Source organism: Malurus melanocephalus, unplaced genomic scaffold (genome assembly GCF_030028575.1).
Source record: "Malurus melanocephalus ecotype Western Australia unplaced genomic scaffold, MMel_1.1 scaffold_1101, whole genome shotgun sequence".
Lineage (NCBI taxonomy): Eukaryota > Metazoa > Chordata > Aves > Passeriformes > Maluridae > Malurus > Malurus melanocephalus.
In genome coordinates, this window is record NW_026624333.1 from 69,883 (window position 1) to 86,861 (window position 16,979).

General features: G+C 41.9%; 2 protein-coding genes across 4 annotated transcripts in view; one reads left to right on the forward strand and one right to left on the reverse strand.

The window, feature by feature from the left end:
• Nucleotides 1-13,722, forward strand: part of MIER1 (MIER1 transcriptional regulator) — a 31,924-nt gene extending 18,202 nt beyond the window's left edge. For all 3 annotated transcript variants that reach the window (XM_057386933.1, XM_057386934.1, XM_057386932.1), the window contains 9 exons: nt 1,054-1,186; nt 2,797-2,861; nt 3,160-3,232; nt 4,370-4,521; nt 5,436-5,517; nt 6,357-6,451; nt 7,082-7,209; nt 8,772-8,911; nt 10,980-13,722. In XM_057386933.1, coding sequence (XP_057242916.1) covers nt 1,054-1,186; nt 2,797-2,861; nt 3,160-3,232; nt 4,370-4,521; nt 5,436-5,517; nt 6,357-6,451; nt 7,082-7,209; nt 8,772-8,911; nt 10,980-11,305 — 1,194 coding nt within the window. In that variant the 3' untranslated portion in view covers nt 11,306-13,722. The remainder of the gene's footprint in view (nt 1-1,053; nt 1,187-2,796; nt 2,862-3,159; nt 3,233-4,369; nt 4,522-5,435; nt 5,518-6,356; nt 6,452-7,081; nt 7,210-8,771; nt 8,912-10,979) is intronic.
• Nucleotides 13,723-14,767: 1,045 nt separating this feature from the next.
• The window catches only part of SLC35D1 (solute carrier family 35 member D1), a gene marked incomplete at its 5' end in the record, with an annotated part of 6,809 nt that continues 4,597 nt past the window's right edge, over nt 14,768-16,979 (reverse strand). The window contains 2 exons of the mRNA XM_057386936.1: nt 14,768-16,177; nt 16,846-16,928. Coding sequence (XP_057242919.1) covers nt 16,069-16,177; nt 16,846-16,928 — 192 coding nt within the window. The remainder of the gene's footprint in view (nt 16,178-16,845; nt 16,929-16,979) is intronic.

Genomic DNA, 16,979 nt, shown 5'->3' on the forward strand with positions numbered 1-16,979 from the left:
CAGCCCATCCCAGTGGATTTAGGCAGGCCTGGGCCCCGAGCAGGCTCAGCTGGGCTGGGGGCTGAGATCTGCAGGTTCTGCARGCCCGGGGTGCCCTGTGGGGGTGGAATCTTTGCAGAAATCACAGAAGCTTTCCCCCAGTGCTCATCCCAGCCCAGCCCATCCCTGCACTGAGCTGGGCTCTATTTTTAATCTGCTTTCAGCTGCACATGTGACTGCTCTGGTGGCTGGGGAAGGTGCACATCAATGTGTGCTCCAGGGCCACAAACTGCTGCTCTGTGGCCACCAGAAAACACTCCAAAGGTACAAGCAGCGTGCTTTGAAGCAGAAAAGATTGATTTTTTGAAAAATTATAATTTTTATTTTCTCTGCTTGTTATAATTCCCATTGTTGGGGTGGTTTATCTTCTTATAAAGGAATTTATTTTCATTTTTGATCTTGACTCAGTGTAATGAGCCCAGCCTGTTGTTCCTGGGGGGTTGAACCATCCATTCACATGAATTTTTATGGAAGATTCCATTTTCCTCTAAATAATCCCTCCCCTTTTTATTGAGAATTCATTAGAGAGGATTTTAAAGACCAAACTAAAACTGCAAATGAAATTCAATGAAAACCACAAAGATTAAAAAAAAACCAGAGATTAAGATTTCATTTGGGTTCATATTTCTGTTTTATGGCTGTTTTATTGATCTACTTAAAATCCTGCTCAAAAAAATAACCTCAGAATGTGTTCACACATTAAAAGTGTCACATTTGTGGTAGCTCAGCCTGGATAGGCCGCAAAGAAAAGAGAATAATTAATTAGTAAATTCATGTAATTATCAATATATAATTTATACTCGTTAATAGTATTATTAATATTGTTAATAATAATTAAAATAAATAAAATAAAATAAATAAAATAGAATAAATAAAATATAATAAATACAATAAATTAAATAAATAAAATAATATTTGGTGTTTATTTATTGTTAATCCTGGCCAAAATACTGCTAAAATCACATTTGTCACTGGCAGGGATAACCGAGCTGTTCCTTTTTTACCACATGTCAGGAGGAGACCATAAAAGATTCCTCAGGGCAGGAAGATGAGACCCAATCATCCAACGATGACCCAGCCCCATCTGTTGCTTCCCAAGATCCCCAGGAGATCATTCGCCCTCGGCGATGTAAATATTTTGATACAAGTAAGTGTAATTTCATTCTCAGCCCAGAAATCCCCATTTCWCTGACCTCTGCTCAGCACAGCCACAGTTAACTCAGTGTTCTGGGCCAGAAATGCATTTTGACACCTAAAATCTGCTTTTTTTCTTCATTCCACTGCTCTTGAGGAGAATTATGCAGGAAACAAAAAGCAGGAGAGTCCTGGTTTTAGCTGAGTGCTAAACCCACTCTGCTGACTTTTTATTAGGGCAGGAGATAATCTCTGTTTAAAGGATGAAATTTGGGGGAAATTGAAATTTTACAGATTAAAATTCATTGATGTGATCTGGGTATTGTGGTAAGGCCTGGGCTCTGTCCTCATCCAGAGGAGCTCAGAGTTCACCTGAAAGGAAAAATCARCTGAAATTTCCTGCAAATAAAGCCCAGATTTCCTCAAGATCACTGGAATAGAGGAGCAATCAATCAAATCTGCAAAAGGCCAAGAATGGTAACCCTGAAATAGTGAAGAGGGGGATCACAATGAGGAAAATTTCCTTTAGGAATTYCATTTGATTCTGTTACCAGCATTAAACTGATGATTTTCTCTCTTAATTAAACTAATTTTGAATCCACTTGAAACTGTTGGAGCTGTCCCTTCAGACAGCTCTGATTTCCATGGAATCTCCCCTGGTGGGGTCTGAACCTTTTGGGACAGCAGATATTTTACTTTTTTTGAATAAAAACAGCTGCTTGAATTTCTTCTGTTCTGTGTTTGACCAAACAAAAGGTTCCTTGCTCTACCTTACACTCAATATTTATTAGTTAGGACTTTGTAGAAATGTAATTTTTAATCTGTGTTTTGTTTAAATCCAAAATTGCCAAGGAACCACAGCTTTTCAGAGGTTTGCAAATATATTTATAAATAAATAAATTTATAAAATACATAAAAATAAAATATACAAAAAATAGATAAAAATATAATTTATAAATGAATTGTTTTGAAATACAGAATTACCTTAATTCACGTGTATTGCGTTAGGTTTGGGGTTTTTTACAGCTTTCAGCTGTGTAAAAAATGTAATTTAATGTTTAAATCATTTGAATGCTGCTAAATCCCATCCTATACATAAAGCAGCACCTTGTGAAAAGCAACTGGACTAAAACATAAAGAGCTTAACGTTGCTGGCAATCCTTATCCCAAATAATCTGTTGGAGTGCTGCTGGGACTCTGTGCATCCCAGCAAAGACACATTTCAGACTGCTCACACCTCCTGCTGAGATCTGCCTCACATTCTGCAAAAGAGCAGCAGGAACTAAACCAGGAGCTCATGGAAAWGGGGTTGAAAGGCACAAAAATATTTCCACAAAAGTGGGAATTCACCCATGGATCGCTCAAAACTGGGCGAGGGAAATGGGAATTTAATAACAAAATTCAGGGATGTGTTTRTTTGTGCCTGAATTTCTCAGAGCCTGGCGTGTATCTSGATCCAGATATGAACWTTGGGTGGGTCTGTTTTTAATCTTRGGATTACTGAACCCCAAAAGTGTCCCTGGCACTGGTGGGGCTGAGATAAGGAGGGCTGGAGGCTGTGGGGATCAGAGCCTCTGCCAGCTCAGCTCTTTTTGGCTTCAATGTCTGCAACATTTCTTGTAGATAGTGAAATAGAGGAGGAATCTGAAGAAGATGAAGATTATATTCCCTCAGAAGACTGGAAAAAGGTAAATGCTAAACCCATATTTCATGAATAATAAATGAATCTGTTCCTGGGTAACTCTGAGCTCTGCAGAGCACCCAAATCCTCTCCAGTTTTTCCCCATAAATTGGAGACTTTTGATAATGAGAAGTCTTAAAATCCTCCCCAAACAGTCAAAAATCCATTTCCATGGAGGAATTTTAGATTTTGAACCTMTTAAATGTATTTTTAGATTTCAAACAACGAAAGTTTTAAGGGGAGAAGGAGGAAAAAAAATGTGTTCCTGTGTTGCTTCACTTCTTCTTTGTGTTCTTCCCAACCAGGAAATCATGGTGGGCTCTATGTTTCAAGCTGAAATCCCAGCTGGCACCTGCAAATACAAAGAGAATGAAAAAGGTGAGATTTCACCATTATTGSTGTTTGGGATTAATGTCTAATTTGGAGAAAGAAAAGATTTGATTGCTCTCATGGACCTTGCAAAATAAATGAGCGAAAATTAGAGACACCATCTCAAATTGTACTTCATCAGAGCTTGAAGAAAGGGAAATTTGGATTTTTTTTTTGCTGATCTAGTGCCTCTTCAATCCTTGAATTCTGATTTAGTGATTCTTTAACCTCTTCTCTTACATATTTGTGTAAAAAAAGAAAAAGCTGATGGAGAAATTGTGTTGCTGGAACTGGATTATGACATTACAAGAGGCAAAATGGTGCCAGCAGTTTTGGTTTTCCCATTTTGTACCTCTACAATCAGAATAAAAAGTTCTGGTTTTGTGGATTTTYTTCCCTCAGGAACTTTTCCCTTTGTTCCAAGCAGAGGAAATTCTGTCAGGAAAGGCAGATGTAAACCCAGTGTGAGCATAAAATACATAAAATAATCCAATTTTCCTGCTCACCTAGCCCATTCCTAAGAATTTGCTCGCACTGCAGGTCAATTTGGAATGGATTTTTTTGTAGTTTTGTACAATTCAGCTTTTAAATAACCAGCACAAAACCTGAAACCTTCCCAGAATCCAAGTTTATACTCAATTATCTCTGGRGATTSCCCATCCCTGGAAGTGTCCAAGGCCAGGCTGGATGGGGCCTSAATTGCACTTTATTTTGCTACWCTAAGAATTTAATCCAAAATGAAACTGGGAAATAATTCAGAGGACATCTCACATGGCCTTTTCCATTATTTTMAATTCCCTTAATTTCAGTTCCCTTAATTTCATTGCCATTAATTTCAGTTCCATTAATTYCAGTGCCATGAATTTCACATGTTTACTGTGAATTTTCACAGTTTACTGTGGCTTCCCTGCTCTCAAASTCCTGTGAAAGCTCTGGAAAAGGAGGAGATTTAAATTCTGAAATTACAGAATGGATGCTGTGATCCATTGTGGCAGGGATTTGAAGGCAAAGGATGAAATTCAAGTGATTTGGATCTCTGCMTCCACCAGATTTTACCATTCTGGATTAGCAGTGCTCTCCCAAGGTTTATCAGACACAAGAAATGCCTTTATCTTTATTTTATTTCTCTTTCTGGGGTTTGTCCAGTGTATGAAAACGATGACCAGCTGCTCTGGAATCCAGATTTTTTACCAGAGGATAAAGTGATAGAATTCCTGAACGAAGCCTCGAGGCGCACGGGAGAGGAGAAAGGCCTGGATGCAATTCCTGAGGGATCCCATATTAAAGACAATGAGCAGGTAGAGAAAAATAACCACAATTTATCATTTAATTAAATAATTTTATTATAAAATTAATCATCCCTTTTTTATTTCACTCCCTAGAGTTAAAGTGGTGTTTGAGGTGGTTTTATTGTTCCTTGTGGAAATAGAAACTCGTTGGGCTTTTACCTCTCAGTGAATATTAAACTGTTAGTTTGGGTTTAATGTTGCTTTATATAAAATAAATATGTAAGAGAAAATAAATATATAATAGGAAATCAATCTGTAATGGAAAATAAATATGTAATATAAAATAAATAATGTAAGAGAAAATAAATATGTGATAGGAAATAAATAATAGAAAGTAAATATATAATAGAAAATAAATATGTGATAGAAAATCAACAATAGAAAGTGAATATATAATATAAAATAAATGTGTGATAGAAAATAAATAATAGAAAGTAAATATATAATAGAAAATACGGGACAGAAAATAAATACATAATAGAAAATAAATATAGAAATAAAATCAAGGGTTTATTTTCTACATAAATCTGTATGAATTCATTCTCTCTGGTACAGGATTTTTCAATTATTAAATTCTTTATGAATGCATTTTTATCTTTATGAATGCACACTTACTTCTTTTTTATGCCCAAAAAAACCCCCACATCAATTTTAGAAATGTGCGTGGTAAATGAAAACATTGCAATGCTTTGCTTGGATATTTTCTTGATTATGTAAATAGAAATTTGGGAATTTAAACAYTGCAAATACATCGTTGTGCTGATTTAAATTGCACTGCATTCATTCCAAAGGTTTATTTTTTAATCTTAATAGGTACCAATGATTTCTGAGTGTGCTGCTGTGGCACAGCATAACTGGGGTGTTCAGTGTGGGTATTTTCCTCTGGTGTGGAGTGTTCATTGTGGGTATTTTCCTCTCTGCAGGCGTTGTATGAACTGGTGAAGTGCAATTTCGATATTGAGGAATCCTTACGAAGGCTCAGATTTAATGTCAAAGCAGCCAGAGGTGAGCATGAACTGAAAAGGAGTTGATATTCTGAAATTTTCCTTTTATTTCCCACCCAGGCATTGGGCTTTGCTGTCCACAGGCTGAGAAATTTGATTTAATTTAATTTAAACACAGCCTCAGTGAATATCTCATTGTTCTCTGGGAGAATGGAATTAGCAGATGTGTAAATTCATTTCCTGTCCTGAGCTTGGTATAAATATCTGTGACTTCAGCAGGCACTTAAAATATAAAATTRCCTCTTAACGACTGAACTGTGCATTTTTAGGCATTTTTATTGTGCTCTTCCAGACCTTTCAGTCATCAAAATGAATGCAATAAACACGACACATAAAATGAAATAATTCAAAATAAAGGAGCAAATCAACCTTTGATTTTTCAAAGTATAACATTGAAAACTCTGATTTTAAAGGTGCTGTCAGAGTGTTTCTTGTGSTTTTATTGATCCCTGCACTCAAAGCAACAACAAATTCAGGGAAGGCAGGAATTGTTTTCCCACCCATCGATCTGTTGGTGCTGCTCCCAAAGTTCCCTGAGCACATCACAAGGCAGCAATGATCAAAYAATGGAGATTTCTTTGTTCTCCCCSTGTTTGAAACTTTATTTACTTGGTGACCTTAACAATCAGTGAGGCCAAATCAGAATAGGTTCAGAGCAGGCCCTACAAACCAGCTCCTCCCTAAAAGTCAGAATTCCCATTTTTATACTAAAAAGTGAAATTCCTGGAGYTGCTTCCTGTGGACCTGCTCATCCCAGATGTTTTTTCTCACTTCAGTTGCCTTTTATAATTTTTTTTAATTAACTATTTTCTTTGCTTTTTTGCTTTGATGTTCCTGTAGAAGAATTATCAGTTTGGACAGAAGAGGAATGCAGGAACTTTGAACAAGGGCTGAAAGTCTATGGCAAGGATTTCCATGTGATTCAGGCCAACAAGGTAAACTCCAAGTCCAATTCTCACTTTTTATATTTTAAAACAACATTAATTGTAAATTAATTTTGTCTTTCATTTCCTTCATAAAGAAATGGACAAAATWATTTTWTTTTTTGCTGTAGAATCAYAGAATCCCAGAATAGTTTGGGGTGSGAKGGAGCTTWAAAATTCCATTTTAAGGGCAGCTTCCACTGTCCCAGGGTGCTCCAAGCCCCATCCACCCTCCCAGGRAACAATTCTTTCCCCAWATCTAACCTGAATTTCYAGGAGCTTCTCTGGGCACCCTGTGCCAGGGAGGAATTTCWTCCCAATATTTACATCCAAATTGGTTCTGAAAGCCCAGAATTTGTAACTGTGGAAGTGCAGAAATCCTGTGGGAAGAGCTGCYTCCCTGGAGGCTGAAAAGACTGGACAGACTTGGAATATTCTGCTGGAGCTGTTCCTTCCATAATATCTCTGATATTTTTACAAACACCCTTAACTCACATCTCCATTTGAAAATTTCAACCCMAAGGTTTCCACTATTCCAAGCAGCTTTGGCTTGGAATTTCATATTTTTTTGCTATAAATGTTGATTTTTTTTGGCCAAAAATGACTTTTAATTGAGTGAGAGTTGCTTGGCCCCTGTTGCAGGTGCGGACCCGCTCCGTGGGGGAATGTGTGGCATTTTATTACATGTGGAAAAAGTCRGAACGTTACGATTTCTTCGCTCAGCAGACCCGTTTTGGGAAGAAAAAATACAACCTGCACCCTGGGGTCACGTAAGATGTGCCTGATTTCATCATTTTATTCTCATGCTGGGGGTAAATGTTTCTTTTATCCTGCTCTGAGCTGAAAATTGAGAGATTCRTAGATGGATTTGCTACAGGAAAACAGCCAAAGTGTAAAAAAAAATGTCATTAGTGTGTAAAAATAATCTGTAAAATACATTTCTCTGGAAAAAGGCCAACACTTGGCATTGAGCAGCTATTTCAGTTGGAGTTTAGGTAGAATTTAAGTTGTTTTCTTTTTAAATGTAAATAGGTTTTTCTTTTTAAATGCTTGTTTTAATTAAATAYATTTTATACCAAAGCACGAATCACAAGTTTCAGGTGGAATTTATGGTGCATTATTTGTCAATCATTCTRGCCAGCACAACACCAAATCCCAGAGGGATTTTGGGGTATCCAGAGCTCCTTTTCCCATTCCCATCTTCACTGAGAAAAGAGGGAATGTGTGAGCAGAGCTGCATTCCCAGCTCAGAGCCAGCCTGTTCTTCTGCCCTTCATTCCAAAGCTCTGATCTGACTGTCCCACTCTTTCCATGGCTCTTGCCAAACATTTTACTACGATTTTCATTCCTCATTTGTTCCTGGCTTCTCGGATGATCCTTCTTTGGAATATTATTGTTTCTTCCAATATTTCAGGGCTGTGTGACACCCAGAGGTGCCATCTGGGACTTTGGGGATGTTACAGAGTTTCTTACCTGCCTGGCAGGGACTCTGGTTTCCCCTTTCCTTCCCCCTATTTTTCATTTTCCTATTTTCCATTTTCCTATTTTCCCCCCTATTTTCCATTTTTCCCCCRAATTAACCATTTTTGGTGGTTAATCACTCCAAACTCTCTGCAGTTGCCTGTGCAGGGGGAGCAGCAGCAGTGTCAGGAAGGACTGGACTTGTCTGTTCTTGAATGATTTTGCAGATAAATTGAGGGAATTCAGGGTGCAATTCCAGCACAATTACGTGTGAGGAGTTGCTGTTCCTGGAGTGRTTCCAGCACCCACCAGCTCCCTGTGTTCCCATTGCTGCCCTAACCAGCAGGAATAAATGGCAGAGATGGAAATATCTTCAACTCTGCAGTTTCTCACTTGGTTTTAATTTTTTACCACTTTTGGTTATTTTTTTTTGTGCACAAATGTGATTTATATTTACTGGAATGGTTTGTTATTGCTGGCTCAGCACATTCCATGAGTTTGGAGCCTGAAGGGATCACCCTGGCAGCACAACATAAAGGATTTGGAATCGTGGAATTGTGGAATGGATTGGGTTGGGAGGGAGCTTAAATCCCACCCAGTGCCACCCGTGCCATGGCAGGGACATCTTCACTATCCCTGGGTGCTCCAGCCTGGCCTTGGGCACTGCCAGGGATCCAGGGGCACCACAGCAAATCTGGGAAATCCATCCCAGGGAACAATTCCTTCCCAATATCCCATCCATCCCTGCCTTCCTGCACTGGGAAGCCTTTCCCCCATAAAATGCCACCCCTGCAGTGTGTGCAGAGAGAATTCCCACTCCAGGAACACCAAGATTTCCCAGTGAGGTCTGAGTGCTGTGTGTGTCGTGCAGGGATTACATGGATCGGCTCCTGGATGAAAGTGAAAGTGCTGCTTCCAGCAGAGCTCCATCCCCTCCTCCCACCACCTCCAACAGCAGCACCAGCCAGTCCGAGAGGGAGGACAGCACCACCAGCAGCAGCAACCAGAACGGTGAGAGAGCCCTCGTGGGCTCACAATTCCAGCCTGGATGGGATGGGAGGGACCTCAGAGCTCACCCAGGGACACCCCAGGGACACCTCCCACCATCCCAGGGTGCTCCAACCCGGCCTTGGGATCCAGGGACACCACAGCTGCTCTGGGAATTCCATCCCAGCCCATCCCCACCATCCCAGGGAACAATYCCTGCCCAATATCCCAAAACTTCTTTGGGGAAAACCAGGAAGGGATGGATCTGTGGGGAATGGGGCTGGAATTCCAGGAAATCCAGGAGTTCAAGTGGCTGGGATGGAACTGGGAGCACTGGGACAGCCCTGGGGACATCCCAAAACACAGGGGGCCATGCAGGACTCTGATAATGGGAAAATTGAAGGAGAGGGGTTTGGAAAGTCCCAAAAAAATGTTGGGAAAAATGGGGACAGTGGGAGAGCAACCCCGGAATTGTTTGACCCCGAATCCCTGGAATTTGTGGGATCCCAAAACTTCTTTGGGGAAAACCAGGAAGGGACTGATCTGTGGGGAATGGGGCCAGAATTCTGGGAAATCCAGAAGTTCGAGTGACTGGGACCGGCTCTGGGATGGAACTGGGAGCACTGGGACAGCCCTGGGGACATCCCAAAACATGGGGGCCATGCAGGGCTCTGATAACGGGAAAATAATGGGGGAAATTGAGAGAGAGGGGTTTGGAAAGTCCCAAAAAAAAGTTGGGAAAAATGGGGAAAGTGGGAGAGCAACCCAGGGATTGTTTGACTGCGAATCCCTGGAACTTGTGGGATCCCAAAACTTCTTTGGGGAAAACCAGGAAGGGACTGATCCGTGGGGAATGGGGCTGGAATTCCGGGAAATTTCAGGAATTTGGGTGGCTGGGACTGGCTCTAGGATGGAACTGGGAGCATTGGGACAGCCCTGGGGATATCCCAAAATACCAGGAGCCACGTGGGGCTCTGATAATRGGAAAGTTGAAGGAGAGGGGTTTGGAAAGTCCCAAGAAAATGTTGGGAAAAATGGGGAAAGTGGAAGAGCAACCCCAGGGTTGTTTGACCCCAAATCTCTGGAATTTATGGGATCCCAAAACTTCTTTGGGGAAAACCAGGAAAGATGGCTCTGTGGGGAATGGGGCTGGGATTCTGGGAAATTTTGGAAGTTTGGGTGGCTGGGACCGGCTCTGGGGATATCCCAAAACATCCATCCCTGCCCTCTGGCAGTGTGACCCCATTCCCTGTGTCCTGTCCCTCCATCCCTTGTCCCCAGTCCCTCTCCAGCTCTCCTGGAGCCCCTTTAGGCCCCAAAAGGATTTTTCAGTATTTCCCCAGCTTCAAGTTAAAACTGGTTTTTATAAAAACCCTGCATTTGGGGCTGTGTCTGGATGATAAATCCCCCCTGGGATTTCCTGGTAGCTGTGATTTGTGTGTTCTTGTCTGCCCTGTGCCAGGGGAATGCCAGTGCTGGGAGGAGCTCTGAGCAGGACATTGCACCCCTGAGATGGGAGCTGAGCTCTGGGAGAGTTCCTGCTGCTCCTTGGGGATCCAGGGGCTTTTTCCCCAAATCCTGRGGCTTGGAAGGGAGTTGGGAATGGGAGAGGAACCAGGGCTGACTGCCCATGGAGGAGGAGCTTGGGGACTCACCTGAGTGTGGAAATCACGCAGGAACCACAAAAAGCAGGGTGAGGAGAGTCCACCCTCAGCTCTGGAGTTCCAGAAATCACCAGGGAACCACACAGAGCAGGGTGAGGAGAGCCCACCCTCAGCTCTGGAGTTCCAGAAATCATGCAGGAACCACAAAAAAGCAGCTCTGGAGTTCCAGAAATCACCAGGGAACCACACAGAGCAGAGTGAGGAAAGCCCACCTGCAGCCCTGGGGTTCCAGAACATTCTCTGCTCCTTTTAAAGCCTTCCCTAAACTCCCCATGCCATTTTTACTCACACCAATCGCTGCTCACTCGGTGAGGATAAGGAGAAAAATCGTGGATTTTGAATTCCTCAGAGTTCAAATTGTTCCTCCCTGCCCTGGGTTTTTCTGTGCTGCTCCTGTGCTTTGCTGATGGCWTTTTCTCCACCCTCAGGTGTCTCTGCCAACGGCCCAGGGGATGTTCCAGGAAAAGAGGAGACAAAACTCGAGGGATTGCACGTCAACGGACCTTCCAGCGGGAAAAAAACACCCCACACGGAGCTGGATACAAATGGGTATGAACCTGAAAACCTTTCCATTGACCCCAAAGTCACTCATTCAGCTTCAAGGAACGAGCCTGAGCTGGAAGAAAAGAGTGAGAGACCTCTGAAAAGAAGAAGAATTAACAGCAATGGGAAGGAGAGCCCGGGAGCTTCGGAGTTCTTCCAGGAAGCAAATTCCCATGGGAAGCTGGAGGAACTGGAAACTTTGGATGACTGAGTGCTGGGAGCTGATTTTATTCCTTGGAGTAAATTTTGGGTGTCTAAAATTTTCAGGGTTGATGGGTTACCTTACAAAATCCAGTTCCAAAAACAAGCTGAGATTTTTTTTTTTTTTTTTGTTTCCTGAGACGTTCTGGTTGGCTCCAAAGATGTGATGATTTGGTGGTTTTTAGTGCTGGAAAGCAGCGGGAGAATATTGAATTTCTCAGAGTCGGCAGCTGCAGTTCTGGGATAAAAAGCTCTTTAAATATTTGAGGAACAAAGCAGTGAGTTGCTGCAAAAATACTCCCAGCCTAATACATTAAAGAATGTGTTAATACAGCATTTAATGTAGAATACAGCATTTAATCAGTGTGCAAAGTGAACAAAGCATTTGGGGCTTTGCAAGAAATGCAAGTAAAACAGGGAAAGCCAAGGCAGAGCAGGCACAGAGACTCCCACTCCTGCTGGAGAGAGGAAAATGTCATCCCATCCTTAAGGAACCCTCATGAATCCTGAAAGTTATGAGCACAACTATTTTTATATATAGAAGTTTTAAAAGGTAAATAAATAAACCAGGTCAGGTTTGTCTATGTAAAATTGTTGACATCAATGATGTCTTTCCATATTCTTTATCTGGGCTAAAGAAATACATTCTGTATTTTTCCAGATTTCTTTGTAGCCTTTGAAAGATTTTTACAGTACTTATGTCTTGATTGAACTGTCCTTTCTTAAAACAAAAGCTTGTATAATTTTCTTACCTTGTACAGTTGGTAAACTTTTATGAGAGAGTTGATACCCTGAGTCTAATGTCAGCTTCCTTTTATTTTGCTGAAGTCTTTTCTAAAAAAAAAAAACCCGACAAAAAAACCCCCAGACCAAACCGATGGAGTTAAAAATTAATCAGCAACATGTTAATTTTCTTCCCAGAAACTGGTAAATAATTAACATAAGAATGGTTAGGAGGCATTTGATTTTGGCAACGTGGGGTTTTTTTCTTGGTTTATGGTAAATAATGATGTTTAAATTTTTGTTAAGCATGCTGCTTGCATTGCACACATCTCCTTGCTTTCTTTCTCCCTTTCCTCCCTTGCATTTGGAACTCGGGAGAAATTTCCCAGCAGCCAAATTCTCGAGTTTACTGAACCTTCCTCAAGTTGAGCTGTTCAATTATTTTCAGTCTGTCACCTGCCACGTTTCAGGGAGCACAGCAAGGGCTGGAGTGGAGCTGGACTGGTTGGAAATGCAGCTGCAAACTGGTGCTGGACTGGAATTCCTGAGGAGCACAGGGATGGTTCCAGTGGGAGCAGCACACACAGGTCAGAGGTTGGACTTGATGATCTCAAAGGTCWTTCCCAACCTGGTAAATCCTGGGATTCTCTGGTGGTGCATGGAGACACACTCACCTGGACAAGGGAGAGTAGGAATTTCACATTAAGCTATAAAGAATTAATTTCAGGGTGAAAACCAAAAATTCCTTATTTCTAAGGGTGGAGGGGGTGATGCTCACCCTGCCAGCAGCACCACTGAAAAGTTGGGGATGTTGGATTCACATCCATCAATCGGGAACGTTTTTAATCCAAATTTCATTTTGGTTTTGTTTGGTTGGTTTTTAAAGCCCAGCTCCACTTCTTCTCTGTTAAAATTTGGGAAAATTGTTGATGTGGATCATTGATAACCTGGTGTCCTCCTCCTTATAGGTGTGCTGTTAATCGGTTATTTTATCTTAAACTTTATGGTTTGTACGGTTCCAGTAGAAATGAATGGTTTGAAATGGATGTTTCAGCCCAAACCAGAATCCAATTTATCCTATTTATCCTATTTTCGGTTTCATTTTGATGCTCTTTGGTTTYGGTTGCAAGCTGGAATTACTTCCCAGAAATCCATAGGAAAGTTTCCAAGTGAATTGTCTCAGGCTCGTGGCTGAAATCCAGCACTGTGTATATTTTCAAGACTGTTGCTTTGTTTTTTCTTTCCTTTTTGGTTTTATTTTTTTTTTTTGTGATATGTAGAAAAGACCTGACATTCCATAACCCACTATGTAATGCTCAGCTAGACTTTAAGAATATTTAATTTGAATTTACCTTTTGTTTATGCTGGTGTTTTATACAATACTTTGTTCATGGTTCAGACTGCAGCCACTATAACTCRATAAGTCATTGCACTACTAAAGCTATTTAAAATCCTGGAAATCTGCTAACTTTGCTTTCCTTTTCCAARCCTTCAGTACACGTTGGAATCCAATCCAACTGAAGAAATCCTTGGGCTTCCCAAAGGGTTCAATGTGATATAAAATATCCTCCACACACAAACCCTCCAGATTAGTTTGATACATTTGTTCCACTCGGTATTTTGCACTGTTAGTAATCCCCTCCTCTTATCCCCCTTCCCTGTCTGCAATTCTGGAAAAGCTTATTAAAATATTTTTAAACTTATTGTCTGCATCAAAAATTCCTGAGTAAGTTTTTTTGCTGCAAAGGGGTGCAATATTTCTGCTTAGAGGATGAGAAGTCCCAGCCTGTGCAGTGAAAATTCATGAAAACATTTCATTTTCTGGATCAACTTCCAACTGTTTCCTTCACTCCCCAGAAATGTTTTCCACATCCCTTTTTCCATCCCAAGGATTATTCAAAGCTGGAAGCCCAGGAACCCACCCCACTCTGTTTCCTCAGAGTCCTACTGGGATTGGGGGCTCTGAGATCCCCAAAATCCCTGATTTTTTCCCCTCCAGCATTCCCACCCTCTCCAGCCTTTTCCTGCTGCTCAGGGAACAGAGGGATGAGGCAGAAGCAACTTTGGTTCATTGGTTTATTCGAAGCAAATACAAAAATACAGAGGCACATCAATGCTTTCTGCTCCCATTCCTCACATCCAAMGCCTGCCACACATTCAGCTTTTCATCACTAAAATGCTCATTTTGTAAATAGATTCTCTATAGAAAACATTTTTTTTTAGTCAATTAATAGCATAGAAAATACTGTTAGAGGAATTCTTGGCTTTTCCAGTGTTTAGGACCCGGCAGGATCCCAGCACGGACAAAATAAGCTTTAAAAAAGACTTCCCTGTTAGGAGTCCAAATCTAACCAGTAGATTAAAAAATAAACATAAAATCATTTAAAAAAAAACCTCCTCTGACAGAATCAACCTCCTGACTGTGAGCTCAGCGCGGCGGAGTCGGAGCACACTTGGGAAAAGGGGAATTTGGGATTTGGGATTTGGGATTGGGGATTTGGGAATGCTGCAGTGAGAGAGGCAGGAGAGGAGTGGGAATGTCCCAGCAGCACCAGGATACTGGAACCAGCACAGGAACCAGCACAGGGACTGGGGGCTTTGCACAGCAAGAAGGGTTTGTCACCCTCCCTCCAAAGCCAAGCTTTTCCTGGAATTTCAGCACACAAAATAATCAGGGATTTCTTTTTTACCTCCTATGGGGCTGCTCTGGAACACCCCAACTCATCCTTGACCACAAAATCCYACAAAAAAMWGKGAAAACTGTGGCTCTGGAGTTGCTGCAGGAGCTCCATACCAGGCTGGGGCAGCACCCTCACAGAAAAATCTCTTTTCCATCCAAAAACTTCCAATAAACTCCAATAAATGCAGTTTGTTCCAGTTTGAGCAAGTATTTCCCAAAAAAAAATGAAAGTCAATGTTTAGAGAAGCTGTTTGGGTACAAAAATCTCTAAATATATCATTTTACCAAAAGTTTTAACCAAACTTTAAAAAGAATTTTTTTCGAAGCAAAAAAAGGGATCAAGTGAGCACAAAGACAGCTCAAAGAGACCTGAAAAGAAGTGCAGGGTACAACAACCTTTAAAAAATCAGCAAATTCTGCCCAGTCTATTCAAATTCCCATTCTTTTAGTGGGTCATAAACCCAGGGAGACTCATTCCATGGAAAATAAGAATTATGGGGCCCCTTCTACTTGCCAAAACGAGATGATTTGAGTCCTTTGTGCCCTGTCCAGGGGTGGGAGCTGCATCCATTCCCTGCATTGCTGTGCTGGCTCTCCTGGGATYCCAGCAGCTTCTCCCTGGTGGGTTTTTCAAAAAAATGCCAGCAGTTTTCCCAAAAATGCCAGCAGCTTTCCCAAATCCAGCATTTGCTGACCTCAGGCAGTGACAGGAAAATCCTTCCTGCTGGAAATGTCCCCAAGCCTCGGAAAGACAGAGCTGAAGGCAAGGCTGTGATACAGCCAGGAGGGCAAACCCAGCTTGAAAAGTGGGTTAATGGAACAAAAAAAACAGAAATTAGCCAGGAAAAAAATAAAATTGGAGTTCAGAGAGCGCTGGACATTCATCCAAGAGGTTTTGGCCCATCCTGCATTTTCCAGGGAATGCTGCTGCTCGTATCCTTGGCACCGGACTCTGCTAGATCCTGCAGCATTTCCTTCCTTCCAGAGGGATCAGGTTGGGCCTGGAGGCAGCTCCAGCATCCCCCTAGGCTGGGCTTGGYTGRGCTGGGCTTRGCTGGGCTGGGCTTGGCTGAGCTGGACACATCCACAGCTCCCACGCAGCAGATCCATCCAGGGACACCCCCAACGCAACATCTTCACCCCTCGCCCCGTGCCCATCTCCTCTGCTTGATTAGAAACTCGTTAATTCCTCCCAATCACGCTTAATTAGGCTCATTCCTCCCCGTGCAGGCAGCTCTTTTCCCAAGGATTCGTGAAGGCAGCAATTTGTGCCAATTAAGAGCGGGGCTGTCTCGGATTCCTGCCGCATCCTGCCCGCGATCAAGCGAGCACTAAGAGGTGGCTTTCCAAAAAAAAACAACTTCTCCTGCTCACACCGAGCTCTTCCCTTTAATGTCCATTTTWCCACCTCCATCTGACTCCTTGTTCAGCTGCTCCTCGGTGAAGGTGATGTAGGAATACACCAGACTTCCCGCAATACTGCAAGAGAGGAGGGGAAATGGGGGTCAGACACACAGCCCTGCCCCGGGAAAAACCACAACCACAGGACAAGGAGCTGCTGGAGCCATCTATTCCCAGAAAAACTCCCAGTTTTCCTCCTAAACCCAGTTTTGTTGAATTCCTGCCTAAACACTTTCCATCCCAGTGCTGAACCCATTCCACCCCCAAAGGGATCCTGTGGAAGGACTGGGAATGAGCAGAGAGGATCCCACAACACARCCCAGAAAGGAGATTTTCCAAAAGCTGAATAATAAGGAACACCAGGTGAAATAATCCCCAAAAACATCTTTTGCKGCCTTAATTCCATGACTCTGGCTGMCAACTCAATTTTCCTGCTCWAATATTTCTATGGGTCCTCCTGGATTTAAAATAAATGTGGGAGAATCCCACAGCCTGAGCACAAACAAAAATTCCATGACTCTGGCTGACAASTCTGGGAAAACTCAATTTTCCTGCTAAAATATTCCAATGGCTTCTGACTYTAAAACAAATCTGGGAGCATCCCACAGCCTGAGCAGGGACTGAGCACAAATACCAATTCCATGCTTTTTGTTTGGGGGGAAAAAAAAAATCCATCAAATCAGTAAAATTATTTCAGTTTCATCCCAATTTTCACTTCCAAATCATAAATAAACCRCTGCTCTTACCTGATATTTAGACCAATGAAGTTCATCCATGTAAAAATATAATCTCCTCCAAAAAACATCCCAATATAGGTTATTAAAATATTCTGCAAAGGAACAAGATGGGAGGAACAAACAGCCTGAGACGAGGGAATGTA